Source organism: Neoarthrinium moseri (assembly GCF_022829205.1).
Source record: "Neoarthrinium moseri strain CBS 164.80 chromosome Unknown scaffold13_Wmoseri_CBS_16480, whole genome shotgun sequence".
In the NCBI taxonomy this organism is placed as follows: domain Eukaryota; kingdom Fungi; phylum Ascomycota; class Sordariomycetes; order Amphisphaeriales; family Apiosporaceae; genus Neoarthrinium; species Neoarthrinium moseri.
In genome coordinates this window covers 226,043-251,072 of record NW_026055127.1, presented here as the reverse complement: position 1 = coordinate 251,072, position 25,030 = coordinate 226,043, and the positions used below count along the sequence as shown (strand labels likewise).

Below are 25,030 nucleotides of genomic sequence, written 5' to 3'. Positions count from 1 at the left end.
TGATTCAGCCAGGAAATCCTTCGTATTTGGGACCGAAAGGCACTGCTGCCTGAAGTCATTTCCAACGACTGTCTCGTGACGAAAGCACATTCGGCAATGATATGAAAACAAATTTCTCGATAAAGACACACATTGGCTGTCGCTGATACACTTTCGCTTCGTGAACTGCAGTTCTACATAATTCTTCTAACTTATAATTTTGAACTGCGATATCCAGGTTGTGAAGGTGGAGACAGCAACGTAGTTAGTCGCTTAATGTTGTCTACGTTCTCCAAATCATCCACCAGGTTGATAAGAGCTTCACGGGACGCTTCAGGTAGTGGCTCAGCAGCAAATTCCCAGCACCGTCGGAATTTAGCCAAATGTTGCTCCCGTGTTAGCCTCCGACTGGGACTGGCCAGCATCTGGTCGCATCTCCACGTTTTGATTTCACCATCCACCGAGCACAACTCAACGGAGATTGGAACAAGCGCATTGGGATCGGCTTGACCGTCCGAGAGCATTTTGATCCGTTTGGCGAGACTGTGTGTTGCCGGGTCTGTCAATTCCTTGCCGCGGTAGTGCGCAAGATCGACGAAACCGTTCAAAAGGACCTTGGCAGCTATATATGACATGCAAAGGCGTGCGTAGTTAGGGGTCGGGTCTGGCAAGTCTGGTCTTGCACACAGCCTAGCCGTGACAGGTGGCCCAGTGATTGTAACGCTCTTGATGTCATCTGGTTTCAGAGTCGAGCCATCAGTCTTCTTCATGAGGACCTGCAACCCCTCCACACCACCATGGGTAGCCCGTCCGGCTGGGTATGGCTTATGGCTCAACTCGCTCACGAGCCAACGCCTGCCTGCTAAGCAGTCATATGTCCCAGATAAGTCCCATCGGTCCGGTCCTTCGAACAGCGGCAAATAACCGTAAGGTCCCTCGAAGACATCACGAGGCCCAGGTAAGCCTGCACTCACCCAGTCACACGATTGAAGTGCCGCGCGACTGTTCAATCCGACCTGGAGTGGCAACGCTGCGCTCCCTTCAACGTGAGGCTGCAGAGTGCCACTCGTTTGTGCGTACTGGAGACCAAACGCCTGCACCAGAGATTCGTGTGAGAGTCCCAGCAGTCGTCCAACAGCAGCCGTGGCACCGAACCCTCCAGCCGTGGCAGGCCGAAAGAACCTCATTGCGGACTTCGATGCAATACCTAAGCCTGCTGAAATGTTGACCCCCACAGCGACCGCTGTGATCAGATCCTTGCCACTGATCCCTCCGGCCCTCTCGGCGAGCGCTATCACTGCCGGTAAGGTTGTAGCCAGGGGATGCAGAACCGCACCTTCATGGACGCAATCGTACTCCTGACAATGCACTTGATAGCCATTCACCAAGGCGGCCAATGTAGCGGGTACTCGTTGCCGACGACCCCATAGTGTAGCCTCATTCCCGTTCCCCCAACTCGCGCCTGCTTGTATGACTGCCTCTGCTCCGAAAGCTGAGGAACCCGCGATTCCAACGCCAAAGGTATCCATAATAAAGACCTTTGCTTGGGCGACTGCATCTGGAGTCAGATCTTCAAAGCGCGTGTTCAGTGCATGGTTAGCGAATGCCTCCGCAAGCAGCGGTGCTGGTGCAGTCAATTCCGCCATGGATGAGGAATGGGACTTGATGCCGAGGATGATTGGAAGGGGTATATTCACACTCGCCGTGACGTGCTGTAGGGTGCAGTTCGGGAAGCTCCGATGTAGACTCAGCTCGTTCGTCGGACTCCCGCACCCGACGGGAGGTACGCGCGGAGCCGTAGGAACTCCACATTTGCGGAGGTTGTTGCCGAGGCGGCGTTTAAATACGATTTGTATGTAAGCCGCAGCCAGGACAGTTAATCAGATATAAGTCGCATAGTTTCTGGCGTAGATCCTTCCAGTTCGCGGTGGGCATGTTTAGGTATGGAAATCACTCCCCCCCTTACTGCTGATAAAAGAATGTAATGGCAATATCCGCATGCATAACTCAGGCTTGTGCTGTGGCGAGATAATGATGATAGCTGAGACTCTCGCTATATCACCAAACGGACAGCCACGCAGTCTTCTCTCAGGAAACCTATGTGATGGAAGTTCATCGAGCTCAATAAAGCCGCGGTGGTTTTTAAGACCCCCTTTCTCTGACCATGATCCTCAAACCATAATTAGGTATCATGTATTTGCCAAAATACCTCTTCTGAACTCGCGTGCCTGGAGCTAGTTTCATGTCGTATCTTACTATCATCTCAGCCAGGACAAGCTTCATCAAATTAACGGCAAAGAAGCGACCGGGACTGTGAACCAATCGTAAGCAACCCGTGATCTTGATGACATCGCGGCTCGTGCCTAAAATACTCACCATGCGTTTTTGCCGTGTCCAAAAGTCAGATAGTCTAATCCGGTACGAGCAGGGTGGAATCTGTTCGTATCCGCCAACCCACCCGACGCGCCGACGAAACGAAAGCAGTCGACATTCTGTGGCTCGGAATACAAGGTTGAATCGTGGTGAATGCTGATAGTTGGCACCCCGATGCGTGTTCCCGCCGGTATGAGCGTGCCGTCTTTGAAGTGGAAGTCGCGGCGGGCTGTGCGCATGAGACCAACTACAAGCAAATACAGTCAGCATATGCTGGTAGCGATTGGAATGAACGATTTCCTACTCATTGAGTTTAGATTCACGCGGCCGGACTCTCGTAAGAAGCTGTCGAGCTTGATGGCCCCGGCCATTGTCCTCGGCGTTATATGCCCTTTTTCGCTGTTCATAGCAATTTCCTCGCGCATTGGTGGGATATATCGCTCTGAATCGGCTGCCAGAAGCGCCAGAGCTGACACCAAAGACTGGACGGCGGAGTCAGTCAAGGACATGGATGAGCGAATATACAGCCTCACCGAAGTGGTCGTATGTATGGCAGCGACGTTCAAGCCCATGATCCTCTCCACGATATTCTTGACGGTTCGTTCTTTCACCGGCGAGGCATCAACGATCCACTGCAACAGGTCGTTGGGCTTACCCTTCACCTTGTGGCTGAGCTGTAGCCTCTGGAGCACCTCGTCTTTCATGAGGTCCTCAGTCAATTTTCTCTTGCGCCAGCATGGAGTTAATCGAACTGCGTAGCTGTAGTCGCATGTCCCTTTTAGCATGTATTTCAGTCATGGACTTCAACGGTGATCAACGTACGGCTTCAGCCATACTGGCAACAATCGGATCATCTCGGCTGATACGACGACGGCGTTGGTGAAGGACATGGCGTTATTCAGATACTCTTCATTGTTGCCATTGGGACTATCAGTAGTCCGCTTGCAAGACTATCTGTCTGGTCACTTACATAGGGGAGACCCGACGAAGGCTTGGCTAACTGCACGTGTTACAACTCTAGAGACAGTATCCCAGACTGTGACATCGGTCCAATCTGAGGTTCCAGCTTCATTTAAGGTGAACTATTTCATGTGCAGTTTTGTGGAAGAGTCCTCACCTGTTGGTGCTCCAATATGATATTTCAATTCCTTGCTGATTTCAACAAGCATACCAGGGATGTTATCGTTGATGGTTTGCGTGAGCTTGCCTGAGATCAACTGCCGGTGCCAAGGGGGGTTGTCCCCAATTGTCCATATCGATTGAACTTCCTGGAGGATCATCAACCTACTATGCAGTGCCAGTCGCAGAGAAACAAAGATACTCACATCAGCCCCTACATCCATGAAGTTGAGAACATCCTCAGAGGCCGCGAGATACTAGAGTTCAGTGAGAATAGGCCTAGTGAAAGTCTATGCGAGAATTACCACGACGGGTACTAGTGCACGTAGCAGTGACCTGTGTCTGTGTATTTTGAAAGGCAACGAACCTCGGAGATCTTATGCCTGTCCGATACCAAGACATATTCCTCCCTCAGTGTGGCGATCTTGAAGTATGATTTCCTGTATTTCCTGTATCCCTTCTCTAAACACTGCCGGGGCCGCAGCATGAACTCGACCGCCCCGCGCCAGGAGCCAAGGACGGGGTAGTGCCTGTATCCTAGACCGGGCACGCGAGCCTACACGAGTGACATCAGTACAGCGAACTTCCTGATGTTGAAGATGAAAGGAAACCGACAGTCTTTCTGGAGCCCAGAGTCAAACGTCGTATCGCGAGTACGGATACCACCGCTAGTAGCAGAGTAGATAGGGAGAAAAGCCCCATGGTAATCGTGGTGCCAATATCAGTTGAATCGCAATGATCAAGCTGCAGATATTGCCCGCAAGACCAAGTGGTCTGCGATCGAGAGCACCCAATATCTGATCTACACTTTCCAACTATTATCCAAGAGGGCCAAAGGTTGAAAGCCGCAAGCGTTGCATTGCGATAAGATAGAATTGGTGAGACTAGGGAGTCAGCCAATCGGTGATTTGCCCAAGAGCGCGTGATGAACCGGGGCAAATCAAGATTGGCAACGCGTTTCTTACCGAACCAGTAGCCAGAACGCGCCAATTAATTCACATACACCAGCACTGCTACGGCGCTGCTACAATACTGTGACAGGGCTGCTAAGATGAAAAAAGGAAAGACAAAGACTAAGTAAGGGAACGGGTGATGTTAAGCACAGGCGTTGCAGGATGAGCGGAGAGGGCACACGCCAAGCGAGCGACGACGTAAACGCGGCAATGCCCGCCGATTAAGAGGTAGATGTCTGATCTTGGTTTTAGAAACTTTAGATCCATTCATAACATGCGAGATACAGCGATCATGTAAATCAAAAATAAGAGGAACAGAGAGACGGTAAGCAATGAGCCCTGTGTGTAAACATTCACCAGTCTCCCAAGCGAGTCTCGTCCCTGAGGCTTAGAGGTTAAAAATGACTAGTATAACATCGCTCTGCAAACTAGCCATGTTACTTTCGTCCAGCGTCATCTGCCTTTGCACCACTGACAGGCTTTCGATCGGTGCCACGGCTAGCTACAATGCCTATTGCAGAGTCATCTTCAAGCTGGCCGAGTCTTACAAAGCTGTCCTTGCCCTCGGAGAATTTATGCTTCTCGACGACTGCGTCGCTTGCATTGTTGGCCTGGGTCATGGCGTCGTGTAACTCAACACCGAAAAGTTGAGAGACGGCATGCCAGATATTTGAAACCCGGGAGTAACGCACACGGACAGCGTACATCACTGCTATTGCACAAACCGTCACCATGTGAACTCCCAGCAGCGTCGCGACGGATATGAAGCCAGAGAAGCTGTCTGTAATGCAAGATCCGGGCGCGCGAACCGTGCTTGTGGACGACATCTTGACCTCTTCTGGCACACTCAGGCTACTGAGTAGGTTATCGTAGGAGGCGCTAGCCAGAGCACCAATTAGATTTTGAAAGGCATTGGCCGATCGCCGCGTGGATCTAAGGGTGTCCTCAAATATATATACAAGCTCTGGATGCATGACGCTGCCATAAGCCACGCATTGAATACAGGCTATGAGAGTCATATTTGGGGTAAAAAGGTCGGTGAGCGGCGTTATCACCAAGCTCATAAGGATCGCCGAGGTATTATAGCCCGAGCTTCTCGTTCCTGGAGAATCGGTATCGAAAGTTGTGTTATTAGCAGGAATCCAGCCGTCTGAGCCGGATAAAATATCCATCTCGAGCAGACCTCGCTCGCTGGGAGTTCTTGGAGTGTCTGTATCAAACATATTGAGGACCGAGGAACTACTGTGCTCATATGAAAGCTTGCCCCAGGTCATCACTGGCTCGAGAGTTGGGCCATTTCGGGACAGGTCGACGAAGCGTCTATTGACCACAAAGCGTGTAAAACAGAGGGAGATGTCGACGGATCGGCCTTCCACGGGCTGGAAGGTTATCCATTCGTCGTCTGTCTGGCTCATAGGGACCTCGTGGCTCTCGGACAAGCTGTACCAGTCATCTTGGGTCATGTTCGATGAGAGCACTAAATAAATTGACGAGTTGACTGCCCAAGGAGGATCATCAGGTCGCCAGTTCAGATCATGTAGGGTTTTCAATGTGCCCCCTACGTTCCCAATAAAACAGAAGACACTTTGAGTACTGCCGTAAAGGCTGCTTCCGGTCAAACATTCGAACGGAGTCGATTCGCACTCGCCTCCGCGACAAAGAGGCGACGTGTCTGTCCCGGGGCGAGCCTCTGTCAAGGCTTCTCCGTAGTGCAGAGTTCCAGTGATTCGGCCCAAAATAGCACTGGCATCGGAAGTGTAGTTGCTGAAGGACGCTTCCATCTTCGGAGCAAGGCAAGAAACACGAGAGCTTGACACTAGGGTGTTCCCACGGTATTGGCGGACTGAGCTACGAGCATCTTTATCCGGGACGGGGATGTAGCCGCGCTGCACAAGACCTGTGTCACTGAAGCCATTGGGGCTCGGTGAGCTGTCTACACTGGATTCCGATTCCCCAAAGATGCCATATATGGGACTTGTCTGGAGCATGACACCGAAGCCGCTATTCAATTCTTCAATTGAATGTCCATGAAGCAGGTTGGCAACGGTTGTGATGCTGGCATCGCCCGCGACCACAAAGTCCCTTAGATCTGACAGAAGTATGGTTGAGGAGAATTGTAAAACCAATGTTAGCATGCCTAGTAGCATCATGAGCCAAATCTCGAAGCTTGCCAATACAGACAAGGTTCTCGAGGACAGAAGTATCTGGATCAGTTTTCTTGGCCCGTCATTGACGCCTCTGATTACGGAGACATAGGCAGCTTGAGACTTGCGAATCAGGGCGTGGTGGTTTTCCAAGACAAGGGCGGCAATCATAGAGGTGCATATGCCGGCTTGGATGGAAATGACGAGCCGCAAGACGAGGGCGCAGATGGTAATGGTCCGGGTCATCCAGTCCGCCAAGGCAATCCGCCGCCATAACCATGAAGCCTTCGCAGCTTCAGGCACAGTTCCCTTGCCGAACCAGAGAAAAGAAAGGAACCCGATCACACCTAGAACCAGAGCAGAGCCACCAAGAATGCCGGAACAGCCATAGAGTCCAACAGACTCCTTCCAGGGTAATGGAGAACTAATCTCTTTATGGGGAGGCGTGTCATGTATTTGAAATGTCTCCGTGGACTGTCGCTCGGGCAAGTTTTCGCCTGAGCGCGTACTGTGAATAATGGTGGTCGACTCCGGAAGGCCTTGGGTGGTTTGTGAGCTTGATCTATCCTCTAGTGCCTCAGACATGGCCTGGTGTGTTGTGTTCTCCGACGATGTAGTCTGTGGTGTATCGCTCGTCTTTGCCGTTGTAATGGATCCTCCAGGAGTCACTGGTGTCTTTGTCGTTTGAGACGGAGAGTATGTATGAATTAGGGTAGAAGTGGACATCTCCATAGTCCCACACCCGCCTATTGTTGAGATGGATGAACGGTCTTCACCGGATTCTTCCCCAGGAGATTTGGCCCCATTCGATGTCCCCTGATCTGAGTCACTCTCAAGCAGCTGGTTGCAATTGAGACTCATATTCCTATGACTGTCCAAACAATTAAACTGTTGGGCATGAATTTAGGGGCACACCACTCTGAAAATGAAGTGATAGGGCTTGAGCTCGAGTGCTCACATGTAGTTCTGCATCTGTGATATATATACATATATCTAAGCTACATGCCTGAACGTTCGGTGAAGTTTGACAGCGGACCCTTCTAACGTATTAATCATGATTAGGCGTGCGTTGACAGATCAGATTGGAGAATACTGTTAAAGCAGTAAACGATGTCGGGCTGCACCAAAGGAGAAGCAACGAATGGACGTACAGAGACTGGATTGTTTCACAACTTACGCATGACATGAAGTAGGCTGACTGCAGAACTTACCATATAATTAGTTGAAAAGTGTTATTGATGTGCATATTGCAGTGTTTTAGCCCTTTGCATGACATCGGGGGCGGGGGCCAAAGAGTTATCTACTTAGGCCTCACATGCAGACCCTGTCTATGCACCAAAATACCTTGAAATTGTTTTCGGCTGGTGCTCAAGATGTCGTGTAACTACTTATATTCTGTTTCGATGATGGACACCGTGGCTATGCTATATTTGGATCAAAATGCGCCCCCAAATGAAAAGCGCCCCCCAATATCATGCCTTTCCAACCATTGATGCATCCGTGTTTTCCCCGAATCTTCATACAGCCGCCCCAGTTGCAAGGATACGAGGATGCCCCGTTTATCCTCTAACATGCCGAGCCAGAAGAAACAGGTGGAGTTGGTGAATCCTCTTCAAAGCATCAAGATGATCAAAACCGAAAACTGTATACAGATATAGTAACACCGCTTGGTTGCTGTATATAGGTTCTGTATCAAACTGCCTGGGGCACGTGCTTAAACTTGAACCCGAGACTCAACTAAAGTGATGATTGAACTGGTCCGAACTCAGCGAAGGGATGCTGAACTTGACCGCCTCCCACAAGAATTCTGAAACTGGAGCATAGGGAAACCATCTCATTCAGAGTATCTATGTACGAAGCTATCGCTCAATCATGCCACCAAAAACCAGATCTAGTAAACCTCAAGCACATATCGTCCCTCTTCCTTCAGACGATCAATCTCCTTCTTCGAGTCAACCTTCTTGCCATTCATCTTGGCCTCAGTCTCGATCGCCTCCTGGAGCACCTCCGTGACGTCGGGTACAGGCCATGTAGGACCACACAGGTAGAACGAACCCTCCTGGGTGATGTAGGCTTTCATGATCTGGGAGATGGTCTGGCGCATGCGATCTTGGATATAAATCTTCTGAGGCTGGTCACGCGAGAATGCGGCACCAAGCAGGGTGATGACACCTGAGTCGAGGTATGCCTCCCATTCTTCGCCGTAGAGATACTCCTCGCGCTGGTGACGGGAGCCAAGGTAGAGTAGGATGTCACCGATCTGCTTGCCCTGTGCCTTCTGCATGGCTCGGTATTGAACAAAGGCGCGGAATGGAGCAAGACCAGTACCGAGACCAGCCATAATGAGCGGTGCGTCATCACGGGTAGGGAGCTTCATGACGGACGGCTTCACTGAGGCGGTGACCTCAGTACCGACCGGCAGGCGGCTTAGGTACCGGGTGGCTTGGCCATAACGAGTGCGTCCCTTCGTGTCAACCCAGTCGACAACAACAATCATAAGAGCAACTGCGTTGGGAGTGACAGCTTGAGCAGAAGCGATCGAGTATTCACGGCGCTTCAGCGGGCCAACCAAACGGGCGATATCGGTGAAAGAGAGTCGTGCCGACTTGAACTCTTCCAGAATATCAGCGTATGTGATAGTGTCAACCTCGCTGCGCTTCTTAAACTCCTCGGCACCTTCCGCGGCACCAAGAGCGACCAGCTTTTTCTTCTCCAGCTCATCGGTAGCAAATTCAGCGAGAACTTCGTAAAATCGCTTGGGGGGTTTGCCAAAGATGTCAATATTCTGCTGGAGAGCCTGGAAGACAGTGCGCGTTTCAACAAAACCGGCTTCCCTGCCAGGGATTTGCACAAGTTCGTCACCGTTGAGGCCATAAGACTCGATAAACTCCTGAATAAGTTCTGGATCATTGTCTGCGTGTATACCAAGCGCTTCACCGATCTTGTATGTAAGACCCGAATTGCCAAGATCGAATTCGATGTGGAAGATGTTGCGGTCGTATGTGGAGGGCGTGAGCCTGCGGTTCTCCTTCACGTGGATCGTGTAGGTCTTCACAGTAGCCTCGGGGCGTAGAGTAATCTCGGTGCCATAAGCCTCCTTGAAGAGAAGACCCTTTGCGGCGGTGTGCCAGTCGCTAACCGACAGCTCGGTCTCGGTCTCCTTCTTCTCGAAAGGCACGAAGCTTGTGGTCTTCAAGGCGCTAGGAAGAGCAGGCGCTGGGGCCTCTTCCAAAGTTTCTGCCCACGCTTCTGGCACCTCGAGCTTGGTCAAGGCCTTTTCAAGCTCGTCGGCACACTCTTCGACGCTGGGTGAGGTTCCCTCCAGCAGGGCAAGCTTCTGCAAGAGCTCAGGCTTTGCGTCGGGCTTCGCAACCTTGAGGAATGCAAGCTCAGCCAACAATCTAGCGGCACTGTCATTGCTCTCAAAGGCTGGAGAGAATGCTGAGTCAAGGATATAGAGTTCCAATCCACGGGATTGGATGTCTTTGCGCACAGCGGCGGGGATGCGTTTCTCGATATCCTCGGTCTTGAAGTTGGGGAGGTTGACCACAAGCTTGCCACCAGACTTGATAATCTGGGAAGATGCGACTTCTTTCAATAGCTTTTCACTGTTGATGAAGACAACATCAGCCTCCTCAATAGGGTAGGGAGCATCAATGGACTTCTTCGACGTGCGGAGATCAGTCCGAATAACGCCGCCCTGTACCAGGTTATCGTGAGACTCGCTAACGTAGACGTTGTTTGTAGAGTCCCGAGAGAGGAGGCCGCTGATGATAGTAGGCACCACGGCAGACACGGAATCGTCCACGTCCCAGAAGATGTACTGGCCGACGCTGTCGAGTTGGGAAAGTTGCACCTCCACTTTAGCAGACGGGTCCTTGCTGATGTACTTTGAGAGACTGGCTGCGAAGCTAGTGGGTGTGAAGCTCTCAGCGGCAGGATACTTGACGTCTTCCACTGCCGGAGCAGTAGTCCACTTATCAGCGAAGGAAACGGCAGTGAGAACATCGGCGTAGAGTGCCGACTGAACGGAGGCGTCAGTGACAGCACGAGAGTCGATAACTTGGCCAAGAACGGCGACTGTCTGAACTGATTCCGGTAGGGCCTTCAAGAAAGCCTCTTCGACGAATGGGCGGTACACGCGAACACTGACTGCACCGACCTTGACGCCCTTGGATGCCAAAGCGTCCACGACCTGCTTAGCCACCTGAGACTCGACGCTGCCGAAGACAACGAAGACCACTTCGGCAGCCTTGTCGCCCGTGTACTCAAACAGCTCGTAGTCGGTGCCAAGCTCGCCGTTGAAGGCGTTCAGAAGCTCGACTGCCTTGCCTGCTTCGTCCAAGCGCTTGTTGAGATCATCCGCCGTGGCAGAAATCTTCTTGTAGACGTCTGCGATGCCGTTCTCGCTCAGCGCATCAATAACTCGTACCGTCTCACGGGAAGTGCGCACTCCGTCGTAGATGTGGAGGGTTGGCAGAACTTTGGCGAGCAGGGTCGCAAACAGAGACATATGTTGCGCCTCGTACACCGACGTGCTCGAAACCAGGGCGAGTCCAAGCTCTTCAGCAAGCTGCAAGGCAGAGCCATACTCAGAAACAAGCCCGGCATTGGCAGAGTAGTCGGCAGCCGCGACGTGGGCAACAAATGGGCTGGAAACTCCGTACAGCAGGGATAGCTGGTCGAGGGATGAGCGCAGGTGGCGCAAGCTCAGGGAAGGGGCCAGCAGGGTCTGGGGGATGTGCCTCTTGGACAGATCAAAGTCCTTGGAGAACATGTAGCCAAGGGCGAATGCGCCGGCCCCGGTGCGGGTCTGGAGAGGCAACACATTCGTAGTATATCCGTGGATGTTTCTCTCCTCGTCATCGGCCCAATCTTGCACGGCAACATCGAGGTCGAAGGTCTCGGGAGAGTACGAGAATATCTTGTCGGAAAGCTTGTATGCCACCTGCTGGACCAGGAGCTGGCCAGTCACGTAGGTTGGGCCGGATATCGAGTGCAAGGGCACAAGCTGGCCGAAGGGCAGGCTCGAGGACTGCTTGGTGAACTCGGTGCGTTCGGCGCGAGACTCAGGCACAGAGACCTGGTCGACGGAACCGCCGCTTTCCTGCTGCTTCAACTGCATTGTGTGTATATACCAGTCGATAACGGTACTTGGTCCCTGATTCGCAGCAACAAATTTGAGCAACACAAGACAAAACAAGCAATTGGGGAAGAAGGGAAACGAAGGTCGTTTCCTACGGCAAAGGAGAACAGCCTCGGACGATCAGACAGGAATACCAAGACCGGAACAGAGGGAGAGGGTCAGGGTCAGGGTGTCTTGTACCGCAGGCTCACGATGCAGAGGGGTATCTTGAGAGCAAGTACCAGGTCGCCAGGACGGAAATTGCACAAAATTCGAGAAAATACCTACCATGGCCACCGATGACCGGCAGAAGGCTGTCTGACTCCGGTATTGCGCCATCTTTACCGGCCGCCATCGCGGGTGTCGGGCATGGGATGGTGAAGTTTCGCTTTGAAATGGAGCGTCCGACAGTCGAAGAAGTGATCACGCAATCGCGTGCTAACCGGGAACGGCCTAGCGCCGAGTCGCGGTTCTGACCTCACCACCTCAGCCGCCACTAGAGAAACGTCTAGCCTTGAAGGCATTTGGAAAATTTCGACCAGGGGGGCCCAGAATCAGAATTGGGGATGGGAAAACCGGGGGTCCAGCCAAATTCGGCGCCCGCACTGCCGGACTGCAGGTGGTCGCCCGAATTCCTGGGGCGCTCAATTCCGAAATGCCTCCGTGGCGTCGGCTCATGACAATTGACTCCATGACAGAGCCTCTCTTCCTAGCGGTGATGCACGACTCACACACAAAAGAGATCAGGAAGAGATCAGTGTGGCATTCACGTATTCCAGCTGTCGCGACGGCCGTCAGAACCAATTCACGCAGAGAAAAAAGGCACGTGTCAACTAAGACGGAGATCACTCTCTTGCCGCCAGGCAAGACAGTGCTGTATCTATCATACGAACATACGGCTACAGGTCCAGTATCTGTGTACACTAACTTGGCAACATCGTAGCTACAACCTTTTGCCAAGATTCAATAACGCCGGCTTCTCATCCGGGACTCATTCGATGTGTTCAACATCCACAGGTTTCTTCTCCCTTGTTACCACCTCTGGTTCTTCAGCCATGTCTGCTGCCGTTTTGGCCCGTTGCGCTCCTATGTCTGCCAGACTCACACCCTCCTTCCTCAGCGTCTCAATGTGATCAGCAGCAGCACCGTACTCCGCCCTCTCTGCCTCGCTCATTTCTGGCCCCAGGAACAGGAATAGGAGCATATACACCCAGACGGCGCCCATAAAGATGCCGATCACCCTGCCGTAGTCGTACCGCTCAACCCCGTTGGCCGGCGGCAGCGGGAACTCCTCGCCGATAGTGGCCTGGATTGTAGCTGAGGCAGATGATGCCAAGTTTCCGAGCTGATATGTCAAGCCGACCGCGGTGGTCCGCAGTGCTGGGGGCGAAAGCTCGCTGAGATGGATTGGAATTGGTCCCCAGACGCCTCCAACCCAGATTTGAAGGAAGAAGGCGCTGGCTATGAGCTTTGTCGAATGCGGTATTACATATGCTGGCAGTATAACACTGCCAAAGATACAAGCCACGATCATGGTGAGCCGCCGGCCAAAGAACGTCGAGATGTAGCCTACGGTGCTACCACCAATGAAAGCTCCAATCTGCCCGACCACACTGATAACCGTCACATCTGTGGCACCAAGACCAACCTCTGCAGAGCTGTCAGAAACTCTTTCGGTGCGTGATCAAATATTGAAATACTCACGGTTCTTCAGGAATGTCGGATACAAATCTTGACTGCCGTGGCTGCAGGAGTTGAAGCCAGTCATCAAGACGACCATGTAGATAAAAAGGAACCAGTTCGATTTGATGGCCGTACCCAGTTCCTTGAACCAGACCCGAGCACCTGAAACGACAGCCCCTCTATTATTTCGAACCGCGGTAGCTTCTCTTTCAGCTTTCATGACCTGGAATGTATTGGTCTCAGGCAAGTACCACCGAAACGCAATGATGAAAACAGGCGGGCCAGCACCGAACCAGAAAAGAGACCTCCATCCATGAGTTGTAGTCGGAACAAGCTAGACCGTTCAATCAGCTGAGAGCTACATCAGCACGGTATGAGACCTACAGCCCGATAGAATATGGCTGCCAGCAAGTAACCGAGAGCATATCCCTGTTGATATATGCCTGAGAGTATGCCGCGTGCATCGTACGGCATATCCTCAAGTGCAGTTGCTGCCGCGGGCCCAAACAACCCGCCCATGGCGATGCCGTAGAGAGATCGAATAGCTAGGAATTGCGAAAGATTCTGTGCAAATCCCGACGCCAGCTCTAGCACAATGAATAGTCCCAAGTTGATGATCATCGGCCATTTTCTACCATACCGGTCAGACAAGCCCCCGAATATCAGGGCGCCGACGGAACGAAGCATTAGGGTCACAGTAATGCCCCATGATACAGCTGCGTTCGATTCCTTGAATTCTGTAGCGATTTCGGTGACGCAGAGCGATACCGTAAAGAAGTCAAACGCATCCCAAGTCCAACCCAGCAGGCCCACTGTGAACATGAGCCATTGGTGGCGATCTAGCTCACGCAGGACTGCTACTGGATTCCGAAGCTTTGTCTTCGGCGGCTTGAGACTCGTAGGTCGTGTCAAGAGATAGCGTGCGATCTGCTCGGGTGAGTAAAACCACCCAGCTGCCATATGATTCCGCATCCTTGAAGTGGTAGCCTCGCAACTTTTAAGAATGAAATTTTCGGCGCAGAGAGCTGTTTGACTTCTCGAGAGATCTGATCCTCGTCAAGGCATAGCCATTTTTATACGCCATGACGTTGCCCCGACTTATACCTACACACTCCGCGACTCCAACGCGCGCGGGGAACCTTGTACCCATCACGCTCTCACCACCGGCAGAACCAATGAAGTGAAAAGGATCTTGTCAAGTTTAGATCGAAGGATCGTATTGAACGGCAGTCGGGCTTGCAATAAATGGTACTTGGGAAACCCAATCACGGTCACTGGCGCATCACCCTCAATGATACGTTTCTGCGCGCGACGCCGCGACGCACGATATCCCCGGGCTCACAATAAGCATCCATTGAGATAAGTCCTCAAAAAGACTGTCTTGCTCATCAAGGCGCCCAATAAATCTCTATCTTTACCCTGAAAAGGTGGGCCTTCATGCTGATTCGAGTCGTCAAACATACACTTATGGCAATCTGGACAGCTCTGGTCCACCCAACTGACGACTGAAACTTGGTTGTGCGATTAAATGCTTACGACCATAGTACTGGGTGCTTAGTTGTGAGGATTTCTTGGGCGACAGACGATAAGGTTTGCTTTCTCGAATCCGCTCAGTCAGGAACGTCTTGCCGCTCTCAAGGCCTCGCCCGCGGGAATCTAACCATCACGACATTGCCTTCTAATTTATCAATCCCATTGAAGTAGTCTCGCAGAAAGTCCTACACGCTCACGAAGGTCAACTTTTCATTTGATGGCATCCTGTTGGCAGACCCTACTCGCCGATATCACACTGCAGAAAAGCCATGATGGCTTTCGAGTTCTGGCTTTGTACTCTTCTCTCGTTGATTGCTGCGTACCATTTTCTTGGCAGACCCCGAAGGACAAAGATAGAGAACCCTATCCGCGGGGAAGTCCTGGACTTCCTCATGGCTTTGGATGCTAATTGCGGCACAGTCCATCCAGGGGCTGAGCGACTGCACCACCTCAAAACCGACTTCGATCTTGGACAAACTGATCTGAACGGGCCAGGAGATATTGCAAGAACGAGGCTTTACCTTGAAGTTGCGAAACTGGAAAGGGAGCGGCTGATTATTGTACATGTGCGTGAGAGCTTGTTCAACCAGATCTGGCAGGCAATCGCTAGGGTGCCGGATATGATACAGGAAGTCTCCCGACGAGTCTACCTATATCTGGCTCTACAATGAACATCAGAGCAGAGAGGAGCACCCCGAAAGGTTAACTGAGGCCCATGGAACGACTTACATCAACATAGCTTTTTGAGAAACCAGCTCTTCCGTAGATGTTGTTCTGGTTGGACGACGCATTGGGCCCAGAGCAACGGACAGTAGCCTCCGCCGAGAGGATAACGCGAACGGTGAAACAGTGTATAAATATCTATCAACGTAAGTAAAGCAGTCCATCATTGCGAGCAGCTCGGGCGTGGCGGTCGCTCACGGTAGGATATTCAAGGCTCATGATCCTAGGTCCCAGTGGCTGGCTTTTGGTCAATTGAACGTGAACCGTGGGGGGAGTGAGAGACCGTGCTCTACCGGCCCTGCTCGCCTGCTCGCCAACTCAAAACTAGAGTAAACTCCAGTACGCAGCATGAATTATTTATATGTTTCCGCTTATGGACAACGCGACGAGACAACGCAAACCCTCATGTTGCAGACGATGGGTTGGCAAAACGCCGACGTCGCCCCTCTCACGCTAGCAGACTAAAGTTGCCTATTTCGTCCACTGAGGTTGCAAAGTTGCAGTGAGGGGAACCCCACTAAGTGGGCAGCTTCAGCGATGGATTTCTAATTCAATGGGCCGTTCACTTCTACTACTCCTCGGCCATGGACCGAGCAACTCATGCCTTGGTACATCAAACAAATCTCGCATTCAGTCGAAAATGGCCCCCGTGCACAAAGTAGCCCTCGTGCAGCTGAACCCCAAGGTTTGTAGCTACCTTCTTCGTAGTTTTCGCATAGGTCACCCTGACCTGAAGTGTGTTACACTTACGTCACCCCCTAAGCAGGGGTAGCTTCAACAGGGGTCGGGGCAATGTTCGGTGCCAATCTTCCTCGACGGATTAGAGCTTTGCTGACGCTGTACAAATAGGCAGTAGACCCAGCTGCGAACTTCGCAAAGGCTGAAGGCTTCATCAGAGATGCGGCCGCCAAGGGTGCCCACCTAGCCGTGCTCCCAGAATATCATCTCACATCATGGGTTCCAGACGACCCTGGTTTCAAGGCATCATGTGCAGACTGGAAGCACTATCTTGCCAAGTATCAAAATCTAGCGAAAGAGCTCAGCATCTGTATCGTCCCCGGAACCATTGTTGAGCTGGTGAGAGAGGGGGAGAACGAGATACTCCGCAACATCGCATACTTCATCTCCTCGGACGGCGAGATTGCAGGACGCTATCAAAAGAAAAATCTTTGGCATCCTGAGCGTCGTCACCTCGTGTCATCTGCTCATGAGCCCCATGAAGCCTTCGATACGCCACTGGGCCGAGTGGGGTTACTCATCTGCTGGGACCTTGCATTCACCGAGGCTTTCCGGGAACTCATCTCGGATGGCGCACAGCTTATCATTGTTCCTACGTTCTGGACGATGAAGGACGTGACAGACGAGGGATATGCGTTGAACCCCGATGGAGAGGCGCTCTTCCTCAATAGTACGGTTATCAGCCGGGCGTTCGAGAACACTTGTGGTGTGATATTCGTGAACGCCGGCGGGCCGCCTGAGAAGGAGGAGAAGACGAACTATGCCGGGCTGAGCCAAGTCGCTCTGCCACACGTAGGATCAGTGGGCAGAATGGGTCGAGCCGAAGGAATGAACATAGTCGACCTGGATATGGACATCCTCAGAGTTGCCGAAGACAATTACAAGGTCAGAGAGGACATGAAAAAAGAAGGCTGGCATTACGCATACACTCGGCTCAGAGACGAGAGTCGACTGTGAATTCCACAGCTTCGAGAAAGCTGCATCGCAGTCAGTTGCTGGGTGCCCGATCGCGAGAATTGGTGCACAAACTATTCTTTTTTGAAGGGTTTCATTCAATGTCGCCTTGGCGAAGTCCATGCCCGTGGCCAGGCCTCTGTAGTTCGGAAGGTGGAATGCCAATCGATTCTGGAGTGACGTCTTCGTGATGCGTAAACCACGTTGCCGCATGATCTAAGTCAGTGGCGTGACTGCCGTAGCAACCCTCTAAGTCGGAACAGCCGTGTGAAACATGGGCTAGATCCCCGCCTCCCTCGTAGACACCGACCATCATATATCGTGGCTTCCCTCTGGGCTTGTCCGCACTCTGACCTCGCGCACAGCAATCTCCCTACAACCTAAAGATGTCATCTACTTTGGCGAGCCTTGCCGCCCTGACGACAGTGTTTACGCCTCCTCCATCTTGCGCAGGTCGGTACGCTGTCTTCATCGGCAGCCCAACACCAATTGGAGGGGCCCTGAGCACCAACACGCCGAGTAGCGGGTGGATAGACCCCTCATTCTCATCATGCGTTCCACCAGAGTACACAAACACGTATCCAACGTTCAGCCCAGGCGTATGCCCCTCGGGAATGAGTATCATTTCGTCGGCCTCAGATGTCCAGGGCTCTAGGACGATATGGACTGGCGCGTGTTGCCAGAGGTATGTTCATACAAGAGCCTGCCTTGGAAGGAGATCTGACAACTCACAGCGGGTTTGAAACCATGGAAATCGACCCCAGATATATCTGCACATCCTCCGTCACCACGCCAATGGGGTTCTTGTTGGACCCAAACATCTCGACTACAGACATCTACACCACCATGTCCAACCTCCAGATTGAGCATGACCAGTTAATGGTGGTGTGGGAGGAGTCGGACCTCGCAGCTCTGCCAACCAACGTCGCAGTCCAGTACGCCTCCATAATGGGTGTCGTAGTGCCAACTCCAAGCTCAAGCGAGGAAGAAGATACAACCAGTTCCCTACAACCAGCTGGCACAAGCGTCGCTCCGCAGGTAGCAATAACGACAAGCTCATCTGAATCTCTAGCAGGAAGCCAAGGAGCATCGAGTCCACGCTCTGCTACGGGCGAGCTGACTGATTTTCCACAAGCGACCGCTGCCAAAGTTTCATCTTCCGTTTTTGGCAAGGAAACCAATCAGCTGGTCATTTGGACGTGCTTAGCACTCATTTTGAAGCTGATGTTCAGCATCGGATGAGATGCAAAGGAAATACCGTCCATAGATCGGAATCAAATTGCAATGTTCTGAATGTAGCACATTGCCTCATTGTTCCCATCCCACTAGTGCCCGCGTACATGACGCTACGGGTGCCTGCAACTGGTTCGCGATTGAAAGCAACCATAATATGATTCCGTGAAAGCCTGTCTATGACTTCAAATTATACCTTGTTTGAGCCGTGTCTCATCCGAATTGTCATAGTGAAGAAGCCTCGAGCTATCCTGCCTAGGAAATACTGTTGCTGACTACTCATCCCCCAGGGTCTTGAAATGCCCTCGCTATGAGAGCGTATGTATAAGTTGGCATTTTATCGTTGGTGGTACAAGAGGCGACTGACAGCAGCGCTCGACAAGCCGTACCTTGCCAGAAGGGGGTGACGTTCTATCAAAAACACCGCCTCTCGCAGTGTCGAAATATCACCGTTGGCCGAAAGATAGGCATTGCTTCCAGCGTACTGACTACCCACGGGTGCGAGCGGTTGAACCGATGCAGCTCTTCGTCAACCAGTTCTGGATCAAGGACAGGAGGAGATGGAATCCCTGGTCTCATTGAATCTCGCCATCTCCAAACTTCTTCCACCATATCGATCTCGCTCAGCGTCCCCTTCTCAGCCTCGCCCGCCCAGACATGGCCAAGCCAGTTGTTCTCCACCAGCTCCCTCCATTTCGCCAGTAGCTTGGCAAATAATTCTGGGTTCAGAAGTGCGTCAAACATCTCTGTGTAGTCTGCTTGCTTCGCGTCGCCCGGGCGCCCCTTCTTCCACAGTTGATGCAATGCAGCGATGGCTTTGTGGTCATCAAACGGGTCGAGAATCTGGACTGGCGTTTCGAGGCACTCGAACGTAGCCGAAGCCCGGACTTGCTCCATGGTAGCATGTATGACAATTTCCGATAGACATATTACATACTCCCTTCGTGGCTCTAGAAATGTGTTCACAGATGAGTCGAACATTGGGCGAAAGAAAGTTGGCGCTTTCCCGCTCCAGTCAAAACCCACGGTTGCGTCTGCCATGAACGAGACGGCACGCGACACAGAGCGATAGGCATTGAGGATGGACATCGAGTACGGGTCATCTCCATACAGACCGTACGCGTCGTTCCAGTTCAGATGCACAATGTCTGAATGGCGGTAGAACCAGGTAGCTCTGATGCGGTTGAAGGCGCTCAAGCCGGGGATGCTCTTAGTCTCCGGGGTTTCCCAGAGAAAGCCGCCATCTTCAAAGGCCACCTGGCGGGCCTCGCGGCAAGACCGGGCGAAGGCGGGCTGCCTGCAGTTGCGCAGTGAGACGTGGTGGATGTCGCAGTCTGTTTCGACTATCTCCTTGATTGGCACGTCGAGCTCAGTGACTCTGGTGCGCGCCTCACAGTGCCTCCAGATTTTGAGCCGGAGCTCGGTGGGCAGCTGAGAGAAGCAGGTGAAGCGGCGCTCCATAACAACAGATCTTTGATCTCGGGCTGGAGGCGAGCAGATATGCAAATGCCAGGGAGGACAGATGGCCGTGGGATGCAGAAGAGATGCGTGAAGATTCAGGCGTCGACCCACCAACGATGGCGCTAAGCGATACTGAGAGAGCCCTGAAGGAAGTCACTAAGTCGCGAAGTGGGTTGTTTTTAGAAGGTTGTGCAAGAGATGCCAAAATCACATTCGCACTAGAGCAAATCAGTAGCAACTGCTCTGTATCGCTCAACAGTATGATAATAGATAATGTACATAAAAAGCCAATGTACCGAGTCGTTGGCTTCAAGCCTGGGCCGAGCCGATTGGAGGAAGGGGTCTGGTCGCTACAAGGTTAAGTTTAGCGCACTAACAGTAGATGGCTTGCCAGCTTTTGGACTACTGTGTATATCGCTTCCTTTTCCGCTTTTCGGTTCACATCCTAGTATATGTGGAGGACGAATCCCAAACCGAGTACACAGAGGAGCAACTCGCTTCAGTGCAGTTTCTGAGAGCGATCGAATTCCCACATGTGATCAAGAGAGATAAGCGGACAATAAAATGTCTGGAAAGTCAAGAATTCTTGTGTTCATAACAGAAAAGAATGTATTTAGATGTATGCGCCTCTTCCGTGCGCGAAAACATCAAAGAAAGATTGACACTCTGCAAAACAAACATAACTCCACGCCGAATCCTCAAACAGAGAAACTACTTCTGGTTGGCCTCAATGACGTCATCCACCTTGGTATCTTTGCAATGCTTCTTCACCCAGTTCTTGGTCGTGCTCATGCAAGAGTCGTCTTCACGAACAGAGTTAGGTATGTCGGTTTCCAGTAATTGTGTTGGCAGAAGAACTTACTCGCAATAGTAAGGCAAGCCGTCCCTCCGACTTTGCCCAAACCTGCGCAATACAGATTCTGAGCCACGTAGCATCCATCGAACTCCTTTCTGGCCTTGCACCCGTTTGCGTCCTTCCAGCCCCCGATGCCAAAGCTCGGCTTCAACTGTTTGAAGAGAGATTCGTCGTGCCCCTCGTCGATACATTGACCCACAGTCTTTCCCTTACATTCCCCGAAGTCAATGTTTCGGCGCTCATTCGGCTTCTGTGGCGATGGAACAGCAAAGGCGACAGTGGCCAAAGCTAGAAGAATGGTGGACTTCATTTTGTTCTTGTTTGTATAGGTATTTATTCGTGCGCAATAAGACACTAACGAAGGCTCACTCGGGGATGTCTTGTGATGAACTGATTTTATTGATCTCAAAAAGCTTCATAGGTGTCGAGAGTGTTTGTCTTTATATAGCGCTTCTGGCCGTATCTTTCTCAGTCATAGCAGCCCATCGTCACTGCAGATACTAAAGGTTGTATTCATCGGGCGAATCTTTTATATCAATGTCACGTCATGACGTTGAAGGATTATAGGTCCTTCGGAGGATGGTAGAGGGAAGTGATTGCTAGTACTTTTTTCGCAGTTGTGCTGGACATCATTCAGGGTAGAGCATTTGGACACACGTTGTTTGGAGCAATAACCGAATTCCTTTGACTTCAAGTCCCACTGCTAACCCAGCATATCACCGGAAGCGAACATGATATCATTTCAAACTCATTTGAGGTAGTGCTGTGATCGACATGAGGCAAACGGCAGGGTGCTGCGCCGCCTGCGCCGCCATGGATCAGTATCCTAGCGAGCTAAATATACTTACCAGTGCTTCAAGCCAGGTGCTGCCAGGTGCAGCTGATGGCTCAGCTCTGGACTAGTCTTTGTTCCATTGGTCAAAGGTGGCAGTAACGACCCTTTACCCTTGTCCTGACCCACTACTTAATTACTGAGCGATTGAGCAAGCAGAAGCTTCTCCTTGCATCCAGTGTAAAAATGGGAAGGCCGTGACAATCTTGCTGCCCTATAGCATACAGCATAGGCCTGATCACCTAAGGAATAATCCCACCATGCCTATCTTAACCTCTTACAGCCTTGTGTCTTGCCAGACTTGAGGCACACCAATTATGGGGCCATTGATTGAGCTTTGAAAGTCATAGACTACCCTAGATGGGGGCCTAGGATTCGTCCATTGCATATTCGCGAGCTTGTCCTTGCCTGAGATGCCTGTTGACGCATGTATAGCCGTGAGAACGACAGAGTTACGTTTCTTGAAATCTAATTTTAGAGGTTCGGAGCGTCATGCAAACGTTGAGTTTTGGCCCGGTTCTATTGGGTTGTGACGTGGGGCTCAATAGTATACCTCCTACTGCATATATCTCTGTCTCAGAACCTAATATGACCTGAGATCACTGTGTTTGAGGTCATTAATCAGTGGGGCCACGATAGAGTATATCACTATACAGTATCCATATTGGAGGCCATGAAGAAGTTTTGGGACTGTTCAGAACTATGACAGTACTGTCTGTGTGATATTGGGTTTTGGTTTTTATTAAAGTTTCCTAAGCTATACTTATTCAACCATTATATACTGCGCAGCACTCCTACCGTTCGCCGCTTTCGCGATGACAGTGACCATTATGTGATCTCTCGGCAGCTTCACTGACGTAGGGTACTTGTCATGTCTGATGGGACGCGCAATGCGTCCATCAAAAGACCATTGGCTACCATCGACGAGCAGGTTATCGACGGGCTCGCCATCAACATATGCGGACACGGTATCGACGGGGTCGTCGAACTCCACAGAACCCCGAATTGAGACATGGCGAACATGTTGCTCTGCGGCATCTTCCTTATCTGAGGTCACAGACTCGACCTTCAGAAGCGCCTTTTGGCTGGCTCCCCGGTTTTGTGCTGGAGAGTCACCTCGAATGGCGATGAGATCAGTTGGCAAAGATGGGGCCAACGGCGGCGATGTGCGTCGTTTCGACGCAGTCTCATACGCAAAGGCGTATCGTAGCAAATCCGAATCAGCCCAACCCTTGTTGGCAAATGTGATGCCTACAGGAATCTTCTTGTCTTTGATCTCTCCCATCGGCACCGTAATGCAAGGAACGCCAAGGTGTTTGAGAGCCCTCCCACCGTTCGAGTATTTGATGCCATCCTGGAGTGCGTGAATCATTGACTCCATGTTCTCGTCCGCGTCAGCAGCTACAACGTCGCCGTTTGTCGGGAAAGCCAGAAGGTCATATCTGTTCTCATCCATCCAATCTTCATAGAACTTTTTCGTCATAGCCTCCAAAGCCTCCAAGGCTTCTGCACAACCAGGCAGGGTGCTTGGTGTTGAATTCCGCACTCTTACTGAGTCGATCATCTCGGGATAACGAACTTGGTTTTGAGCCTCCGAGTGCGCCGACGGATCATCCAGAGGTGCAATGTGAGGATGTATTTTTGATGGGTCCACAGAAGGTAGGTCGGGATGTTTTGGATCCTTGTTATCGCGTAGGAAATCGTCCCAGCCCATGGCGATAAGTTGGCACCTCTCAATGCTCATCCAATCGTTGGTCAGGCCGGGTACATTGGTCGCTTGGCCCGGGAAGTCCTGCTTTGTGTACTGCGCATACAATGGAAACGAAGTCTCAACAACCGTGGCGCCGAGAGCTTCAAGATCTCGTAGAGCGGCGCGAAATAGGCGAAGCACTTCCTCAGAGCACATTGAGGTCAATCCATACCCTTCAACCCCAAGGAAGCATTTCGGCACTGCAATGCGCTTTCCTTGAAGTGCTTTAGCGTCTTCAAGGCTGTGGAAGTCGGTGGGACGAATGCTTGAAGCCGCAGGGATGGAAATATGGCTCTGACTTCTCCAAAAGTCGAGGCCCCGAACGTCGGCATCATCAGCGACTATGACATTCAAGACGTCGAAAAGATCGGATAGCGATTTTGTGTGGGGCACAACCACGTCGCAAGTGGGATACAATGGCCACTGGCCCCGGATGGGGATCACGCCACGCGAGGGCGAGTAGCCTACTAGCGCATTGTTTGAAGCTGGGGAACGTCCAGACGACACAGTCTCGCCTGCAAACCCAAATGCAGCAAACGAAGCTGTCGTCGATGTACCGCAGCCGTTTGATGACCCAGAAGCGTAAGCTGTTGTGGAGAAAGCTGGGTTATAGGGGCTTTCTGCCCTGTCGTATAAGCCACGTTGGCAACCACCGTCTGCCATGGCGGGCATATTGGTCCTGCCTAGGACAATCGCCCCGGCCTCACGCAGCTGCTGAACAATGAAGCAGTCATCGGAGGCAACCAAATCTGCGAATGCCGGCGAGCCGGCGGCGACAGTCATTCCCTTGACTCTAAAGCTGTCCTTGACGGTGAACGGGATCCCCTCCAACGGACGAGGAGTCTTTCCAGATGCGCGATAGTCATCCGATGCTTGTGCGTCCTCCAAGACATGAGGATTGATAACAGGGATGGAATTGAGTACGGGCCCACGCATGTCATATTTGGCAATTCGGTGCAGGTAGCGAGTGATGAGTTCAACACTCGTGAGACTGCCCGACTCCAGGGCGCGCTTCAGGTCGGATATGCTGGCGTCAACCAGATTGATGCTTTCCGAAACGGCCATGGCGGACGACCTATTGGGGCACAAGGATGAAGAGAAGAGCAAAGGCAGACCTGATCAAACTGAAAGATGCTTCATCAATTGGCAGGAGGACAGCAGAGGTACGGACGATGAGAGGCGGTGTTATATAAGAGCACCAGGGAGGGAATGACCCGCTCTCGGAAGGCCCAATGTCTAATCTCGACCAATATATGCTACTTGACTTCTACCAGCTACATTGGACAGGAGCTGCAGTTGTTTTTAGTCATGTAGGGACCTTCTCACTCCCACGATATCTGGTGATAGCCTCCGTCGTGCCCCTTTAGTAACCACATGATAGTTGCTTCATGTCTGACCTCGATTCCAGACCAGATGCACTTCCTGGCAAGGAAAGTCGTGACGAGCGCTAGCCGCCTGCTGGGAAGGGAAGTCGAGCCGAGAGCTGGCTAAACGCCCAGTGATTGGCTTTTACCTAAGCAAAATTGATACAGTGGACCCACCTCTGCACCGCATACAGGAACCCCTCTTGAGTT

At 51.8% G+C, this 25,030-nt stretch overlaps 9 protein-coding genes across 9 annotated transcripts; 2 read left to right on the top strand and 7 right to left on the bottom strand.

Moving 5' to 3' along the window:
* Positions 1–191: 191 nt before the first annotated feature.
* Positions 192–4,173, bottom strand: JN550_004690 (uncharacterized protein; the record flags this gene model as incomplete). The annotated part of the gene is made up of 10 exons (XM_049316234.1): positions 192–1,691; positions 2,236–2,290; positions 2,356–2,599; positions 2,657–3,111; positions 3,175–3,293; positions 3,354–3,406; positions 3,470–3,620; positions 3,678–3,728; positions 3,839–4,027; positions 4,087–4,173. The coding sequence occupies 10 exons, from the start codon at positions 4,171–4,173 to the stop codon at positions 192–194; spliced, it is 2,904 nt and encodes a 967-aa protein (XP_049173311.1).
* Positions 4,174–4,861: 688 nt separating this feature from the next.
* JN550_004689 (uncharacterized protein) lies at positions 4,862–7,429 on the bottom strand (the record flags this gene model as incomplete). The annotated part of the gene is made up of 1 exon (XM_049316233.1): positions 4,862–7,429. One exon carries the CDS (start codon positions 7,427–7,429, stop codon positions 4,862–4,864), a length of 2,568 nt encoding a protein of 855 aa, XP_049173310.1.
* Positions 7,430–8,459: 1,030 nt separating this feature from the next.
* JN550_004688 (uncharacterized protein) lies at positions 8,460–11,693 on the bottom strand (the record flags this gene model as incomplete). Its single annotated transcript, XM_049316232.1, has 1 exon — positions 8,460–11,693. One exon carries the CDS (start codon positions 11,691–11,693, stop codon positions 8,460–8,462), a length of 3,234 nt encoding a protein of 1,077 aa, XP_049173309.1.
* A 991-nt stretch (positions 11,694–12,684) lies between these two features.
* On the bottom strand, positions 12,685–14,348 carry JN550_004687 (uncharacterized protein; the record flags this gene model as incomplete). The annotated part of the gene is made up of 3 exons (XM_049316230.1): positions 12,685–13,343; positions 13,398–13,710; positions 13,761–14,348. 3 exons carry the CDS (start codon positions 14,346–14,348, stop codon positions 12,685–12,687), a joined length of 1,560 nt encoding a protein of 519 aa, XP_049173308.1.
* A 1,924-nt stretch (positions 14,349–16,272) lies between these two features.
* On the top strand, positions 16,273–17,327 carry JN550_004686 (uncharacterized protein; the record flags this gene model as incomplete). The annotated part of the gene is made up of 2 exons (XM_049316229.1): positions 16,273–16,317; positions 16,482–17,327. The coding sequence occupies 2 exons, from the start codon at positions 16,273–16,275 to the stop codon at positions 17,325–17,327; spliced, it is 891 nt and encodes a 296-aa protein (XP_049173307.1).
* A 383-nt stretch (positions 17,328–17,710) lies between these two features.
* Positions 17,711–18,566, top strand: JN550_004685 (uncharacterized protein; the record flags this gene model as incomplete). Its single annotated transcript, XM_049316228.1, has 2 exons — positions 17,711–18,009; positions 18,059–18,566. The coding sequence occupies 2 exons, from the start codon at positions 17,711–17,713 to the stop codon at positions 18,564–18,566; spliced, it is 807 nt and encodes a 268-aa protein (XP_049173306.1).
* A 405-nt stretch (positions 18,567–18,971) lies between these two features.
* Positions 18,972–20,018, bottom strand: JN550_004684 (uncharacterized protein; the record flags this gene model as incomplete). Its single annotated transcript, XM_049316227.1, has 1 exon — positions 18,972–20,018. The coding sequence occupies one exon, from the start codon at positions 20,016–20,018 to the stop codon at positions 18,972–18,974; it is 1,047 nt and encodes a 348-aa protein (XP_049173305.1).
* A 711-nt stretch (positions 20,019–20,729) lies between these two features.
* Positions 20,730–21,184, bottom strand: JN550_004683 (uncharacterized protein; the record flags this gene model as incomplete). Its single annotated transcript, XM_049316226.1, has 2 exons — positions 20,730–20,821; positions 20,881–21,184. 2 exons carry the CDS (start codon positions 21,182–21,184, stop codon positions 20,730–20,732), a joined length of 396 nt encoding a protein of 131 aa, XP_049173304.1.
* A 1,285-nt stretch (positions 21,185–22,469) lies between these two features.
* On the bottom strand, positions 22,470–24,521 carry JN550_004682 (uncharacterized protein; the record flags this gene model as incomplete). Its single annotated transcript, XM_049316225.1, has 1 exon — positions 22,470–24,521. The coding sequence occupies one exon, from the start codon at positions 24,519–24,521 to the stop codon at positions 22,470–22,472; it is 2,052 nt and encodes a 683-aa protein (XP_049173303.1).
* Positions 24,522–25,030: the final 509 nt, after the last annotated feature.